The 18,384-nt window shown below is 38.0% G+C and overlaps 1 protein-coding gene across 1 annotated transcript in view; it reads left to right on the plus strand.

Annotated features, from left to right (window-relative positions):
• LOC145994700 (long-chain-fatty-acid--CoA ligase ACSBG2-like) overlaps positions 1-18,384 on the plus strand; it is a 100,924-nt gene that overhangs the window by 63,002 nt on the left and 19,538 nt on the right. The window contains exons 3-8 of the mRNA XM_083130869.1: positions 1,292-1,350; positions 1,783-1,832; positions 11,742-12,078; positions 15,664-15,859; positions 16,417-16,518; positions 17,467-17,613. Of these exons, the coding sequence (XP_082986995.1) occupies positions 1,292-1,350; positions 1,783-1,832; positions 11,742-12,078; positions 15,664-15,859; positions 16,417-16,518; positions 17,467-17,613 (891 nt within the window). The remainder of the gene's footprint in view (positions 1-1,291; positions 1,351-1,782; positions 1,833-11,741; positions 12,079-15,663; positions 15,860-16,416; positions 16,519-17,466; positions 17,614-18,384) is intronic.

Genomic DNA, 18,384 nt, shown 5'->3' on the forward strand with positions numbered 1-18,384 from the left:
AAGCATGTAAAAAACTTCTGACGTAGCACAAAACTTACGTGTTTGACGAAGCAGCTTCGCTTAATGCCGCTGATGGAACTAGGCCTAAATTTCTGAAGACTACGTCTTCGTTCCGAAACTGGATTGATACCATGTAAAGAACTTTTGACGTAGCACAAAATGTACGTGTTTGACGAAGCCGATTAATGCTGCTGATGTGGCTAGGCCTTCAATTTGAAGGCAGAGTACGGTTATCCGTGCGGGTCTGTCGCATCCGTGGGTCTTTGGACCCCCCTGTCGCATTGCTGGTGCGAGGCACTACCACGCAGTCCCGGCTGGCACTAAGTATAGACCTTTTCGCACTTCATTGTAAGGATATGTGAAAGTTTTGTTTGGCACAAAGTGGACGTAAATAGAAATCCATCCACCCTTTAGTAACAATTTCAAGGGGGGGAGGTAGATGAACATGTGTCCAAGGCCGGATTAAGGTGGGTGCTATTGATGCTGGAGCATGAGGCCCAAATGAAAACAGACGACAATTTTCCTAAAGCTGAACAGTTTTCTTTTGCTATATTAACCTGAAAATATATCTTAGAATAAAATTTGGAGCCCCAATTTCGGACACCTACACATCGTTACTTATTACAGTTAATATTATTCTTTGCGCTGTGACGTAACTATAACGTCGTCGTGTTTATTGTTCACCGAAGATTTCAAGCATCAGGCCCAATTTCGTCTTAATCCGGCCCTGCATGTGTCCGCTCCATGAACTGGTTTCTGCCTGCCAGCAGCGCGTGGGGGCGGGAGGTTTAGATTTTCTGATTAGTTCACTAGATGTAGATTGACCACAAGGAAAAAAACCTTGGACGAAAAGTCCCCGCGCAGCTTTCCCTTCAGCTCGGGCCATAAGGAAGCATGGTCCACTCTCCCCCTCCCCTCCTCGCGGGAGTACGGTGCACAGGAGTCGCGGGTCTGTGCAGGTTGTTTTGCTTGTGGTTCCACTATAGCATGTCAATCAAGTTGTGTCCGCTCCATGCCCTGTTCGCTCCATGAACTGTCCGCTAACAGGACAGCTGCTCTTGTGCTCGCACGCAAGCTGCAAATACAGAACACGCCCAGCGATATTAAGGGAAATAATCTCACTATAATAGTAATATCCATCGCCATCTACATAATAATCAGTGCAAAATAAACTGTAAGCTTAAGTGTAACTCGACTTCAAATAATAAATACTAATCAGGGCTTGATTTTGTTTATGTAGAGAACATAGTGTATGGTTGTATTTTAAACAATATTATATTTTTCTTTGCAGGAGACTCACGTGAGAGAGACAAAGACTAAACTTCTGAATGGAGACAGCAATTTAATAAGGTATGTTTCTTCTAATTTGTTCTTCTCAAACTAATAATTGTGCTAGAAATAGAAAGAAATGGCTGTAGCAAAGTACTATTTGTAACCCTCAAAATTTGCTGGCTCTGGTGGTTACTTCCGTAACTATACTGGTGGGCGACATGCTAGAGCATGTGAAAGGACATTTAAATCGCAATTCAGACCAAATAAGAAAAACAAATTTGTAGTGTTAAGTTTTTCGTGTTACTCAGAATATTTAATTACAGTTGCTGTTAAATATTACAAATTATCTGCATCTCAAATTGTTGTAGTCTCAAAGAACTTAACTACATAGTTAGGATGAATTACTATCTGGTTCTTTATAATGGTGAATATGTACTTTGTATCGCTTTTAATGTGTAAGTTAATATTGACAGTGAAATTGATTGAAACCTTTAATTTTACATTTTTCAGGGTCCAGGAAGCAGTAACAGAGAGTAAGATGCCTGCGGAGAGCTTAGAAGGTAATGTAAAACTTCATACCTATGGTTGTAGTTCGTCAAAATATACCATTATTTAACAATGAAGGAATTGTCGCGAGCAATTGAATCGTCTGTGTTCAGATTTTTGCATTTCTTCTGATTCACTAGAAATATTGAATCTTAATTCTCTTTCTTTCGTGCAAAATTCATTTACGAATGTACAGTCATGGAGAAAACTACATCCGCCATAGAGGCTTAATACTAGTAGTCTTAATGCGGGAAGTATTTCTTTCCACGACTGTACACTACACATGTCCCTCCGATGGCGTAGTGTTAACGTCGTTGCATTGTAAGCAAAGGATCCCGGTTTCGATACATGGACGCACACACTGCTTCTGATCAGTTTCAATTGTATGTTCAGTCTCTATTAGCCTATGTGTGCACAAAGTGAACTTGAAACAGAACTTACAAATTCAGCAGCCTATGCTACACAATGCCATTCCAGGAATTTCTTGTAGTGGTTGTCTGGCCTGTATTTATTTTTTACAATCTCGTTTTTTTATAGCTGAACAAAAGGAGAAGTGAAGATATTATTCCCATAAACTCTAGCTCGGCACACAAGTGAGCTACACTATGTGAATGCTCATCTGATCAGATAGTTCAGCACATTTTATGAAGATAGAAAATTATCTGAATACTTTTCCTAAAATTAACAATGTTCGGAATCCACACCTTTGATAGCTGTCCACAATAAGATATATTAGGAAGTGCAATGCTATAGCACAAGCTGGCGTCGATAGAATTGCTCGGAAGTAATTTTCATAAAAGTCTTGTTAGATCTATCAGTTTCTAAGGGGCTTTTTTAAGCCTGGGGGAAGGGGCGTCTCGCTCGTAGTTTGTAGCTTGTCACTTTGGTCTGAAAGCTCCATCAAACTTGGAGCGCCTGATCACCTAAGTCATTGTAAGAAGTTGTTTTGTATGATATGAAAATTCTGTTAGGTGACTGTAATGCACAGATTGGCAAAGAAGAGACATTTAAACCCACGATTGGTAAAGAAAGTCTTCATGAATTAAGTAATGATAATGGTATAAGATTAATTACTTTTGCAACCTCAAAGAATTTAATTGTGAAAAGTACCACTTTTAAACATAAAGATATCCATAAATATACCTGGTCTTCTCCAGATGGTAAAACTCATAATCAGATAGATCATATTCTCATTGATAAGAGAAGACATACTAGTATAATTGACGTTCGTACACATAGAGGTGCGGACTGTGCCAGTGACCATTATTTAGTAATTGCTAAATTAAGAGAAAGACTCTCAGTTTTAAATCATAAGCAACAAAATCTAAAAGTTCTAAAATTTGATACAGGAAAGTTTACTGATGAAAGAATTAAGAAAGATTACCAAATTAAACTGTCAAATAGATTTGATATTTTGCAGGATTTAAATGATGATGAAAATATAAATGAAACAGATGTAAATAAGAATTGGGAACACATACGTAATGCAATAGAATCAGCAGCTAAAGAAAGTATAGGATACCATAAACCGAGAAAAAGTAAGCCATGGTTTGATAATGAATGTCATAATCTAATAGAAATAAGAAATCAGGCTAGACTTAGGTGGTTAAATAACTCTGATGATACAAATCTAAACAATTATAATAGAATAAAGCGAGAAGTTAACCGCACGTTTAGAAGTAAAAAAAGAGATTACTTGAAAAGCAAAATTAACGAAATTGAAACAAACAGCAAAAATAAAAATATCAGTTATATAAAGGTGTAAATGAGTTTAGAAAGGGGTGGCAACCTAAAGTAAACTTGATAAAAGATAAAGATGGTGATTTTCTAGCTGACCCAAGCGATATTCTAAATAGATGGAAGAACTACTTTAATGACCTTTTAAATGTCCATGTAGGAGATAAATCAGAAGTGAATGAAATACACACAGCAGAACCTTTAGTTCCAGAACCTAACTTGACTGAAGTTAAAGATGCTATTAAAAGGCTAAAGAATAACATAGCACCTGGCATTGATTTAATACCAGCTGAGTTAATTAAATATGGTGGAAATTCATTAATATGTCAAATTCATAAATTAATTTGTTTAATATGGAATAAAGAAGAAATCCATCAACAGTGGAAAGAATCCGTAATTGTTCCTGTGTTTAAAAAAGGTGATAAAATGAACTGCAATAATTACCGTGGAATTTCTCTACTCTCAACAACATATAAAATATTATCTAACATTATTTTAACAAGACTAACTCCATATGCTAATGAAATTATAGGTGATTATCAATGTGGATTTAAACGTAACAGATCAACTACAGATCAAATTTTTCACATCAGACAGACACTTGAAAAAAAGTGGGAATATAATCAAAATGTCCATCAGCTATTCATTGATTTTAAAAAAGCATATGATTCGGTCAAAAGAGATAAATTATATAATATATTAGAGTTTGGAATACCTAAGAAGCTTGTTAGTATGATAAAAATATGCACCAGTGAAACAAAGTAAAATTCGTGTGGGTATTAATATGTCTGACAAATTTACAATTCATGATGGGTTAAAACAAGGAGATGCATTATCTCCATTGCTCTTTAATTTTGCCTTAGAATATGCTGTTAGGACGGTAAAAGAAACTAAAGAAGGACTAAAATTAAATGGTGTGACTCAGTTGTTAGCATATGCAGATGATGTAGACTTACTGGGGGATGATGTGAATACAATTAAGAATAATGCTAAAATATTTTTCAAAACTGCTAAAGAGATAGGTTTGGAAGTTAGCAAAGAGAAAACTAAATATATGCTTACAGGCCGAAACCAAGTGTTAGGTAATAATCAAAATCTAATTATTGATAACAACTCGTTTGAACCAGTTTCCAAATTCAAATACTTAGGAGTAATATTAACAAATGAAAATTATATTAAAGAGGAAATAAAAAGTAGGCTTAATTCAGGAAATGCATGTTACTTCTCTCTTCATAAACTTTTGTCTTCTCGTTTAATATCTAAGAAACTAAAAGTTAAAATATACAAAACCGTAATTTTGCCTGTAATATTATATGGATGTGAAACTTGGTCCCTTACATTGAAAGAGGAAAATAAATTGAGTATTTGAAAATAAGATCCTTAGGAAAATCTTTGGACCTAAAAGGGATGAGGAGACAGGTGAGTGGAGAAGGTAACATAATTTAGAACTACATAATTTGTATTCATGTCCAGATATTATTAGAATAATTAAATCAAGAAGACTTAGGTGGGCAGGCCATGTGGCACGAATGGGAGAGGAAAGAGGAGTTTACAGGATTCTTGTTGGGAGACCTGATGGTAAGAGACCTGTAGGAAGGCCAAGACGAAGATGGAGGGACAACGTTGAGATGGACCTAAGGGAAATCGGTATGGATGGAAAAGTGTATATAGATCTTGCTCAAGATAGGGAAAGATGGAAGGCCTGTGTTGCTGCAGCCATGAACCTTCGGGTTTAAGAAGGCTAGAGAGTTAGTTAGAGTTGTTTTGTGTAAGTGGGAAATGCAGTTGTAGAAATCGTTCCGGTTCAGTGTAACAATTGTTTCTTCTAGGTCAGAATTTTTAAAAATTCTGGATAATGTGAAACTGGTCTCACGCATGTATTCGTGAATTCACATAATGCACTGTGTAAACTAACGAATTATTTGCCAAATGAATTATCAATGGCTTGTTATTGCGTGTCAGTGAAGTGATTGGTACACTCTGTATTGGGTGGTATTGAGACGAGATGATACTTGTTCTGTCACGGACACTTCTGGTAGTCAATTACTTTCGAAACATCTCCAGCTCACGTGCGAGTCTAACTAGCGAGCCTACCAACAATGTAGAGCGTGAGCAAGAAGATTAGCGATAGGTGTTGGGTTTAGATGACGTCAGCGGATCGCTTCTTGATTGGTGGCTTCGGGGGTTACGACTCTCTCCCAAACTGAAATGCAGAACAGCCAAAGATGTTACGGAAGTAATCTCTCTACGGCGCTGTACTTCTGGGTTGTAACAAAATCATTCAATTTCAATGGGACCATTAAAATCCAGACACGTCTGTAACTATAAACGCGATCAAGGCAAATATCTTTTCTTCACAAAGTTTGACGCCTCGCTTCGACGCTATGAGCTCTCGAAAACTGAACGCATCTTGAATATATATAAAACCACGCATCAAGACTCCACATCGACACTAATGGATTGATTTTGCAAACAAAATATGATTGATGAAGAAAAATCATATTCGCTTGGTGTGTTTGAAGAAGTCGCACAGTGAAGTAAATTTGGCTTCGGCAAAATTTTCAATATCGTACCCACATGTCTAGTAGGCCCAGAGTCTGATACTGTCTCGACTCGATTTTGTAGAGGCCTTCTCTCGTTCTTGGTCCCGTCTCGAAGGATGTGGATCGTATCCATTTTTGCAAGTCCCTCTCGGTACCATCCTTACATAGAAGGTTCGGCGTTCGAGTCCCAGCCTGGGGATTCCTTTGTGACTAGTGACCTCTTCATCAATTTAATCTAATCATACTTTATCCTTCTTGTGATTAACTTTGAAAAGGCAGGAAACCGACATACAATATGGAAAGTCAAATCCTAACTTCTTGGAGCAATAACTCAGTCTAATAGGCGCATTGGGTGACTTGGTTCCCTCCAGGGATCGAACCCGGAACAGCTTGCCTACTACATATTTCTTATTGTTAATTAGTTTATGCACAGATTACCTTATCGCGCCCCTCTCAAGTTTTTAAGGACGGGGTGAAAGGCGATTTCGCAAGCAAAGGATACAGGGCACCACCCACTTTTTAATTCATTCCACTTGTATGACTCTGATGATTAAATAACTGTTTCGTGCAGCGAACGAAATGCGACTTTATTTACTTTCAAAGTTACTCTGAAGATCTTGGCGCTCGAGACGCCATTAATATATTAGCAAGGGATGAAACGCTGCGTGCTCATAAAAACGGAAAGTTCGTCTGTAAACAAAAGTCGATAATCGGAAACTTGCATGTATGAGCATTGGTGGTGTAATGCGCATCTTGAACATTGTTTCCGCCTCCATTCTATGTTACGGGTTAACGGAAGGCCATTGTTATTCTAGCCTGTTCACTCCTGTTTTTAAAAGTGTAGAATCCAGCTTGGATTTGTTAGTCATTAATCTCTGTGGCTATTGTATTGGTTGATATAAGTACCAGGTACTGAGCGTCGCGAAACCACGCTCTTTACTTACCACGAGCACGCGCTGTCAGTGCTGCAACATATTTGAAAAAGGAGCCAGTATGCACGAAATGTAAACTTTCTTCATATTTGTTCAGCACGGGATAATTTCCCCAATTATGTTGAACATAATATAAAATACCTGCACATAAACTAACTGCACGTCTACATACATTTAATAAATACATTTGATGCTAAGCCTAGTTTACGAAGAGAAAGTAAACTCCTCTGTCCCTCTCCCCTCCTCCCAGGTTTTGGCACCCAATCGCCGCTCTCTTCCTTACACGATTTTCCTTCCCAGTGTGTCCCGATAGCAACAGGTAATTCGGCGCCTCTCTTTCACTTCCTACACACTGTCCCGGGAATCTCTAGAGCGAATGAATGAAAACTAGTATCTGAGCAAGTAGTAACTCGAGAGGGCTCGACCAATCAACTCGTGAGGGGGTTGGGGGAAGGTGAGTGTAGCTACCAGCAGTTTGCAGCAGCGCGCACTGCTTTGCTCTGTTAACTCGTATTCTCCCCTTCTCTTCCGTTATGCGCGGCCTTGTTCCAGATACAAGAGTATAGGAAATTATGTGCGTTAACTTGTGACGTAAATTAACTTCAGCATCTCACTCTGTGACGCGCTACATTAAAGCTTACAATTTCTAACAGCTCAGGCCATACAGCCATGCCTGATCAACTTGTTAACGAAAATTAAACTCCGCGAAAGGTTAAGTTTGCAGCAACTTTTCGCATATACAGACCGATACGTGCGCGCAGAATATAGTTCCGCTGCAATACTGCCGATTTTCTCAGTCTTTGATATGAACAGCTTGGCGGTTGGGGCAAGACTCGCACGGAAGATGCTGAGCGCCGTTCTCGCATGGATGTCATTTGATGTTTATCAATTATCAGATGTAGTCTAGTCAAGATCGTCCGTAGCAGGATTTGAATTAACGAGGGAAGTTTATCTGATCCACCCAATATACCGAAATATCAGTGTCAGCAGAGGTAAAATTTTCAACCCCGTCAGGAATGTTTTTAACTCCCACTTAAACCTTGGTCACATCGACACAAAAAAAAAAGTCACCAGTACTGACACTGCTTAATTTATTCCTCATTACTTTTCTTTCATATATTTCAATTATATACATAGCCTATGTAATTTTCTTTATTGGATGGGTTTTAATTTCTTTATATTAATTATTAGCATAACTGTGTACATTAACACATGAGGGCAAAAATCTGTTCTACCGTCTGAAGTCTGAAACCCCATAGGAGAAAAAAGTTCATGTTAGGAACTTATTATTGTACAACACAGTTCAAGAATGTGTTCAAAGTCCCCACCAGCAAAATAACTTGGATTCGCTCATCCTTATTCAGTGCCATGGTTTATCTATAACAGAAAATGGTAATATGAACAATACCTATGGTTCCATACCTACGCGATACCCGGTATATAGGTAGAGAATCAGTAGAAAGTAAATTGTAAGCTTACGCGGTAGCTGTCGTTGTCGACCTCCGTGGCGGAGTGGGTAGCAGAGCGCGCTACTACGCCAGGGGTTCCGGGTTCGAGTCCCGGATTGTCTGTCCTGAAAAGTCCTGAAATAGAAATGTGAATGAAATGATATGAGTAAATGAAGTGTGATGGGAAGTGCTTCCGCTTAGGGGCTTTCCTTTAAAAAATAAAAAAGTCGTTAGGGCGTCTGACTACTATGCAAGAGGCCCGGGTTCGATACATGGCGGGAGAGAACCTGGATTTTTTCCACCTGTTAAAGCGGGTCCGGCGCCCACCCAGCGTCGTATAAAGTGGATACCTGGAGGAAAAACTGGGGGCTAAAGGCGGTCAGGGGCGTGATGCTGATCACATCGCGTCACACACCCCTTCGCCTTCATGGTGTGGTGCAAAGCACAGGGGAGCACTTTACTTTAACTGTAATCCTACTGCAAATAAATAGATAATAATTTTCATTTTACATGTAGCGAACGTATCACAAATTAACTTTGGAGAGATTTTTTCGAAAAATCGAACCCTTCTTAAATTGGCGATATCTTAAACGAACCAGGAACTTCCTGACGACAGGGTATAGAAACACTGACCAGCGGGAATGCTTTTAAAGGTGACCGCCAGCAATCAATCGAAAGAGCCGAGCATGACATCAAACGAGAAGGACCGTTCTTCGTTGTTCAGCCCTCGATGGAACCCGTTGTTTCCTAAGGTCAAAGTCTACGCGAAACAAAATCACGTCTGACACTACAGACTATGTAAGTAACAAGCTTATACGAACATAATTTCATACATGGAATTGTCTTCTAAGTTCAATGTGCTTTCGTCCCTATCAGTCGCGAACTGCGTGCGCATGCTAGGTAAGGAGCGAACTTCCACTGCCGTAAAGCCTGGGGTCTGTGGACCGATAACGCACGCAAGATACTTGCACAAGTATTATAAACATGCACCTCGAGGTGTTTGTACTAATTGTTTTGGTATGGCCACTTGTATACTTTGTTTTACGTAATTGTTTGAATTAATATTGTTCATAATTCTACAAAAGCGTATTTGATCGTGTAAGGTTGACCCTTGAATTAATGAACTTGAGGAATGGGGCACTGAAGTTTGCCAAATTCCATTTTCTGTATCGCCCGCATGCATAAATAACCTTTTAAACATTTGCTAGTATCTTAAACTTATTTCATTGTGTTGATTCTAGTTGCGATGGCATAATTGTTTACCATTTTGAATTGAAACATTTTGGTAAAAAAAAAAATAACCCTTTAGCTCTTAACTACTGTTCGTTACTTTCCTTATCTACCGTATTTGCTTTGAAGGAGCAGAAAGGGTAAATGAAACAGTCTGAAGTCCGATAGTTCACGCTCAAAATCTCCAAACTAGTCGTCTTAATCACTGTCATTAAAATATTAAAATCAGCTTGTTTCTTTCACTTCTTACGGTAACGAAAGTAAATGAAATAGACATTGAACGTTGTCTGTAGTAACTTTGAGGTAGGTACTATGAGACATCACTTCACAGTAGAACCCCTCCTCCCCTCGGGAAAAAAAAAAAAAGTTTATTTTTCGTGCTGTCAGTTTCTGGGAGGAAGATTTTACGCCGAAGTAACAAGGGGGATTTCACTAATCCAATATAGGCATGGACGTCCGCAGGATTTTTTCCAGGGAGGGGCAGGGAAGGTATTTTTTTCCAGGGGGGGGGCAAACGAAGGCAAATTTTCCCCAAAAATAGTGTTGTTCCCTAAAACACATTGCTTAAATTTGAATTTATGGTGTTCATGCAATAAATAACACACATTATTGTGGCTAAAATGAAATTATATGTATGAAATACATATTTTTTGGTTGACTTTCATTTTCCAGGGGGTGGCCACGGCCCCCCCTTGCCCCCCCTTCCGGACGCCCATGAATATAGGGTTATACGGCTTGTCATGGCTAAGGTTGATGTTGATTGTTTAGTTTCAAAGTGACGTGTGCCGCTTGTAGCATGAATGTGTGAAATATGCCTTTGGCAGCTCTTAGATCAAAGCGACAAGTGCCACTTGAAAAAGGTGTATCAGACTGAAGTGACGAGCAGCACTGTGCATGCTATTGAGAAAACGGCGCAGTCCGAGCGACACCTAGCTTGTCTCAGTCTGAAAAGTCCCGTAGATATTAATTTTTTGCAGATTTCAACATGTATCATCCGTTTTAAAAGCTCAACGGAACCAAAACAGTACACTTTAACAGTTTTACACCACAAAACACTTTAGCCGACCATTAAGAAATCAATGTTTCTTTATCCATTCGAAGACTATCCAGATGGGTTCATTTTCATTTATAGTTTGTTCTGATAAAAATTTTCGTTGGTTCTCAAAACTTTTCCAATTTATTCGCCGAAATAATTATAGCGTAAAATAGCAGTTTCACAAATTGTACATTTATTTTTGATCACATTTTTAAAGAAATTGTGAAACAAGTGGCATCATAGTATTATGGTGACACAATGGAGGCGATTGGGTTCCAAAACCGGGGGAGGAGGCAAAGACAGTATATTTCCTTTTGTAGCCAATCGCTGACACTGGCGACACACACAACTAAACTCCATGATGCAACAGCCTTCTAACAGTTTGGACCTGCTGAGCAGCTTTTTGATTGGGTGATGCGTGAGCAAGAACTTGGCGAATTTTCAGGTATTCTTGTAATAGTGTAATTGTTTGACTTGTATGTTTGGTGAATTTGATATACTAATTTGATCTATAACTAATACTGTGTATGCAGTAGCTTTTCATAGGAAAATGGTTTTAAATTTTAAAAACTATTGCTCCAGAATACAAATATTTTACCTAAGAGATACCATTATTTTTTTCACAAAACAAATAACTTTCATTTTAGAAAAACACGCAAGGAAGTAAATCAAGGTGGTGATAAGGCTGGGGTTGGTCCGAACTGCCACTAGTTACGCCTGTGTTTTCAGGTATTATGTCATTGGTATTAAGGGTGCACACCTCCCAGTACTGGATTGGCTAGTGTGTTTTGAATTATTTATTCGTACAAGTAATGTGATGGATATTCATGTGGGTAGGGCTATGAATAAATATAATTATTAGTAAAATTTTAGGAAAATTGATTGGTTAAAGATGCATGCATTATCTGAACAGCTTTCAACTATGAGTCCACAAGTTGAGTTAATACAATCTTCTCCATGAAATTCCAGTGTGGTAATTTTTAATTCTCCATTTCAGGGCCAGACCAAGTTATATTGACCTCCAACCTGTACACAACAGAACCAGATGGAGCTGTGAAATTGAAGATTGGCGAAAGAGGAATGTCTGCAATTCCTCCTATTTCAGTTCCAGGACTGATGTCGCGTGTTGCAGAGAAGTATCCTAACCATAAAGCCTACTGTTACAAAGAGGACAAAAGTTGGAAGTCTCGTACTTACAAGGAATATTATGGTGATGTGTGCACCTGTGCAAAAGCATTTATAAAAGTTGGTCTGCAAAGGTTCCATTCGGTCTGCATTCTAGGCTTTAATTCTCCGGAGTGGTTCATCTCGGACTTGGCAGCGATTTTTGCAGGGTAAGTCTTAATTTCATGAGCCTAGATCATACTATGTTTAGTAGTTGAAGTATTGAAATTGACTTATGACTTCAAAATGACAATTTATTTTGTTTCAGCCTGAGTGTCATAATTATTAAATTTCAGCAACTATTAACTTCATGTGCATTGTCTTAAATTTTTGTAGGTATAATAATAAAGTAACTAATTGTTTATTATAAACCAAAATCAATAATAAACAATTTTAATTTATTATTATAGCCTTAGATATTTCTACTTGTACACAACTATTTTTCTTCATATTTTCACCTTTCATACTCCTTGAGAAGATCATTTTGCAGGTGCTTCCAAGTGTCTGCAGATGACAAGATAACCACATGTCTTGTCTGTCTTGCTTGACAAATTCTGAATACAGAACATGCACATTTCACCGGGATATAGAAAATAAAATGAATAACACGAGACAAACTGCCTTGCTGACCCACAATTTTCACTTACTTTTTAGTGACCATTTGTTAGCAATGTTAGTCTCAACAGCAAGTGACAGAACGCCCTATGAAATGAGTGTTAAAAATAATCCTGAGTCAGTCCGTGCCTGACCTAGAACAGGTACTGAGATATCAAGTGATCCTACATTTGAAAATTTCAAAAAAGATAGTGGCTCCCCTCAGGTGCCAAAATCTGCAGTCACCTCCCCTCAATAATAATATTAATAGGTAAATATATGTGGCCATGAATGATCAACACAGGATAATTTCATGTGTTGATTTACTGATGGCGCACATACAAATAAGGAAAACTGAATGTGTGATCAATACAGGTAATGTGATGTACAATTTTTTACATATGTTTATAAGCTGCAGGATAAATACAGACAGTAAGAATACCAGGATAACAGGCATATTGCAATGTTTAGTCAAGTCAGTGAAATGTATGAGCTTGCTTAACGTCACAGTGTATCGAATCTGATGGATGAAGTCGTGACAAGTGCTCCATTTGTAGTCCTGTTTCTACATGCCCAATGCAGGAAAGCAATCACCAATGTTTTCATCTTCAGTATTTTATCTTCGAAAGCAGCAACTTCCTTTTGAAGGCTTGCTCAGGATTCTAACAACCATTCTGATTGTGAGTCATATACTGTTGCCAGAACTGTTCTCTACCTGTGTGTTCAGATTTTGTATAGGTCGTACAAAAGAACATGCTTATTTCTAAATAAATCGTGCAGATAATAAATTTAAACTTTCAGGAGAAAATAAATATTTTTTTCGGAAGTTCTCGTGCCTACCCTTTGAACCTTAGGTGCCTACCCTTTGAACCTTAGGTGCCTACCCAGTGAGGCATGCTGCACAGTTTGAATACCATTAATATATAGAATATACAGGGTTATTCATAAGTCAATGTCACATTTCGGAGTTTTATTGTGAAATAAATACATGACACATCAGCATGAATGATATAAAAAAAGAAAGACAATCTAAAAAAGTATGTTTGTCATACCTTACAAGTGCTCAATGTGTGAACCTTTGGTTACATGGGAGACATCCAGGCGATAGTCCAATTCTGCCCACACCCACACCAGCATGTCACGGTCTATCGTTGCTATCGCTGCTGTAATGCAAACTCGGAGGTTGTTCAAATCAGCTGGAAGCGGTGGAATGAACACCCTGTCCTTCACATATCCCCAGAGAAAGAAATCACAAGGTGTGAAGCCTGGGGATCTTGGCAGCCACCGAAACAATGTGATGTCATCGTCAGTAATGCATCCAATCCATCTTTGCGGTAAGTTCTTGTTCAGGTACGCACGCACGAGTCGATAGAAGTGGGGTGGGGCCCCATCCTGTTGGAAAATGAAGTTACCTCTGTCTGCTGTCACTTGGGGAATAAGCCATTGTTCTAACATATCCAGATAAGTGATGCCAGTCACTGTGGATTCTGCAAAGAAAAAGGGCCCGTAAACCTTGTCCTTTGCCATGGCGCAGAACACGTTTATCTATGGGGAGTTGCGCACATGCTCTACTGTCACATGTGGGTGTTCGGTTCCCCAAATCCGCACGTTGTGACGGTTAACCTTCCCCGACAAGTGAAACGTAGTTTCATCGCTGAAAACGAGTCTGTCACCAAAATTATAATCGTCTGCCATTGCTGCCTGCATGTCGATGGCAAATTTTGTGCGAACCTCCTTGTCACCTTCTTTGAGCGCCTGTACAAGTTGCAGTTTGTATGGTTTCATCATCAGTTGCTTGCGAACAAAACGCCCCACAGTCGACTGAGACATTCCCAGCTGCACACTTGCACGATTTGTCAATTTCCGAGGGCTGCGTGCAAACAACTTACGAACACTTTCAACAGTGGCGCCTGACGGTCCCGGCCTTCCAGGTAATTTAGGAAGACACAGACATCCTGTGCGCTCAAAAGTTTCATACCACTTCTTGATGGTCCTGCGATCTGGTGGATCCTTCTGAAAACGAGTGAAATCACCACTGAACAGTCACAGTAACCTCTGTTTTCGCAAACTGTATCATGCAAAATGCTCTCTCGTTACCTGAGAACGCCATATTCTACACTGCTGCCACCTAGTGGCCAACTGCGTCACCACAACATGCGCTGTTCACGTGACACAAACTTAGAGAGTTTCTGATTCCATACGTACATGATTCGGACTTGCACGTCTCATACATCATGTACACGATGTTCCCCAAATGTGACACTGACATATAAATAACGCTGTATATAGGGTATAGAATGTATCAAATTATCTGCCATTCTCTCGCTCTCTCTCTCTCTCTCTCTCTCTCTCTCTCTCTCTCTCTCTCTCTCTCTCTCGCTCTTTCGTGTGTGTGTGTGCGAGAGAATACAAGACAAGAGTTGCAAGATATCAATCAGGTCACTTTTACTCATGTTTGTTACTACTTAACATTACAATTATTGTATTTGACATTTTAATATTTGTCTATGGCACTTTCAACCCAATTTTGGATCCATGCATGTTCAAACCTGATGATAAATTTTGTGTTCCCTTCAGGGCGGGATTAAGGTGGGTGCTATTGTTGCTGCAGCATTAGGCCCATTCCTTAAATAGGCCCAGATGAAGACAGACTAGAATTTTCCAAAAGCTGAACAGTTTTTTTTTTGCTATATTAACCTGAAAATAAATCTTAGAATGAAATTTGGAGCCCCAATTTCGAACGCCTAGACACAGCGTTACTTATTATACAGTTACTATTATTCTTTGCTCTTTGACGTAACTATAAAGTCATTGTGTTTATTGTTCACCGAAGATTTCAAGCATCATGTCCAATTTAGTCTTAATCAAGAACAACAACAATACCTGAATCTATCGGAATATAGAAAATACGGGCCATTATTTTCCACTTTGATACTATGGAAAATTCTAATGTAGCATTCTGTCGTATGTTTTTAAGCGCTGGAAGAGGTGGGTTTTTTTGTAGTAGTAGTAGTAGTAGGTGTATCTTAGATTAGAAACATGGCTACTAATTTTCAAGTAACTAGTGTTGGTTACCCTTAAACAAAGAGCATGTCCACCTGAATTACTGTTGCATTATTCCTATCACAATGGCTACCATAAAACATTTATCTTTTCTTCAGGGGATTTGCTGCAGGAATCTACACTACTAATTCTCCTGAAGCCTGCTTCTACTGCTTGCAAGACAGCAGGGCAAACATAGTTGTTGTTGAAGATGATAAGCAACTCCAGAAGATTTTACAAATCAAGGACCAGCTTCCATTGCTACGTGCAATTATTCAGTATAATGGTGAACCATCTGTAGAAGGAGTTTATAGTGTAAGTTAAAGCATTTTTAAATTAGACCTTTAGTGTCATTGTCACTTGATCATTTATTCAAATATAAAGGGATTTTGATAGTGTCATACCTGAAAGGCTCTAAAATTGTCTGGGTGTCAAAGGTGTACCGTAATCACTACCGTACACAGGTAATTGTTATAAAAAAGGCTGAATTGTAAAGGTGATTATTGCGTAACTGCATTCTGTGGGAAGGATATGCAATGAAATATTTTGTAATTAATCATTTTTAAATCTTCGAATTAAAAGTTGCTCAGACAAAAATGGAAATAAATAAACTTAAATGGAAGAATAGAAAATAAGCTTAAATCCTATGGAATATCAGTTAAATTTTCTGAAAGATACAAACTATTGCGTTAAGTAAAATGTTTATTACGTGTGTCCATCTATTGATAACACATATATTTTTGAACTTCAGATTGAACGTATTTGATTTAAATCTTTTGTGCAATTTTTGAAAGCCAGTTACTATTTTTTACATAAAAATGTACATGAAGTAAGTAAAAAAAATGTATATATATATATTTTTTTACTTTCAGTGGAAACAAATTATGGAAATAGGAAGTGCAGAATCAGATGCTGTCTTGCAAGATAGGTTGAAGAGCATAGCAATAAACCAGTGCTGTACCCTTGTATATACGGTAATTAGTTCATGTATCTTGTACTTGTTCATACGTAAATTCTCTCAACAGAACTTCAAATATTGAAGTTTTTAAGTAACTGTTATATCTTTGTTTCAAAATGGAAATTGTTAGTTTAACCCAACTTGAATATTGATCAGTAGGGGCATGCATATTTCGTTTTTGACGAAAAAACTAAATTTGAAAAAACACATTGTAGTGTTAATTTTTAATGTTTTCTAAAGGTGTGAGATGCATTTTGTGACCATGTTTTGTCACGAAATAATGCGAAATGAACTGGAAAAAGCGAAATTAACTCTTAAACACGAAATTTAGGGTTTATTCACCGACGCGACACCTTCTAAGGTCTGAATTATCCTGAGAGTTATGCAATTCCCGGAAAATTGATTAATTCTGCTGTTAATATTAATTCTGCTGTTAATATTGGAGAAACAAAAATTGACTCCTTTACACAGAAATAAACTTAATACTCGGGATTACTACATAAATGGGCTATTAGAAGTGAAATGTTAATTCTGTGGAATAAGTGTAGTTTTTAAATCAAATTTAGGATTATATTCACAATTTTAAAACCAAAATGTCATTTTATATAGCATTTTTTATGTGATTATTCACCGCTATAACACCGATATTTTATTTTATTTACCGCTTTTGAACCCGAAATTGACTCAGTTTTTATACCGAAATTTTGCTTTTCTATTTAACAAAAATATGTGCCTCTATTGATCAGTTATATTAACTGAGTTTATACCTGCAAAAAAAAAAGATTACACATTTAAATAAAAATTAAGGGAAAAATCTCTTCCTTCGTTGTATTTTTTATTTCTTACAGTTCTGCATGTTGCATATTCCTTTTGCACATCATTACACAATTAAAATAGTGTCTAAGGGGATTAATTAGCCAACAAATGTTTTGCAATTTTTCAAGTTAATATTTTTCCCTTTCAGTCCGGAACCACTGGAAATCCGAAAGGTGTTATGTTGAGTCATGATAATGTGACATGGGATGCTGCTAGTGTTGCTTCTTACCTGGAAGGGAAAGATACTAAAGAATCGTTAGTCAGTTACCTTCCACTTAGTCACGTTGCAGCTCAGGTAATAACATTTTTATGTTAATATAATTATAACACTTCTTGAAACATTGTAATGTTTTAGTGACATACACTGAGAAGTAGCTAGTCTATCAGAGATAGATCAATCAATCTCGCATCTTAATTATTTTCAAATCACAATATTTATTGTCTTGTTGAAGCCACAGTTCATACGCAATACTTTTCTGTTCACGTGCTTTTCGTCCCTCGATGCCATCAGTGGGCAAGACTGGAAGGAGCTAACTCTAGCTGGCTTTTTCTACACCTCACCAGTTCCAGGTAGAAACAGCTATCCAAAGGGAAAGGGAAGATTTCTGCCTCTACCTCCTCCTCTACCCCCCACTGCAATGGTTGAAAGCCCATGCTTTTGGGTAGCCCAGTCGATCTCCTATCTATAGGAACAGATAGGGGATTGATTTCCCTTAGATTCCTTTGTAAATCCTCTAAAGAACTTGGGGGGGGGGTAGAGTACTTTTATGCAGTACTTTTAGGTTCTCTGTATTTACACCACAACTTTTTAGTTGTAAAATATGTATGTATAACATGGGATGTAGTTTTATTATTTATGAATGGGAATACAAACCTCCTTTGGGCATGCCTGCCACTAATTACTACCCCAAGTGTCGACATTTGCTGCACATCACTGTAATTTTTTACTATTTTGTACTAAATTTGCCATTCACCTAATTTAATTCCATGTGGAAAAATTACTTAGAAATCATAGAAAGTATTATGATCTTTAAACTTTTCCCACAAGATGGAGTTCAAACAGCAT

Source organism: Lepisma saccharinum, chromosome 11 (genome assembly GCF_977018435.1).
Source record: "Lepisma saccharinum chromosome 11, izLepSacc3.1, whole genome shotgun sequence".
Taxonomy (NCBI): Eukaryota; Metazoa; Arthropoda; class Insecta; order Zygentoma; family Lepismatidae; genus Lepisma; species Lepisma saccharinum.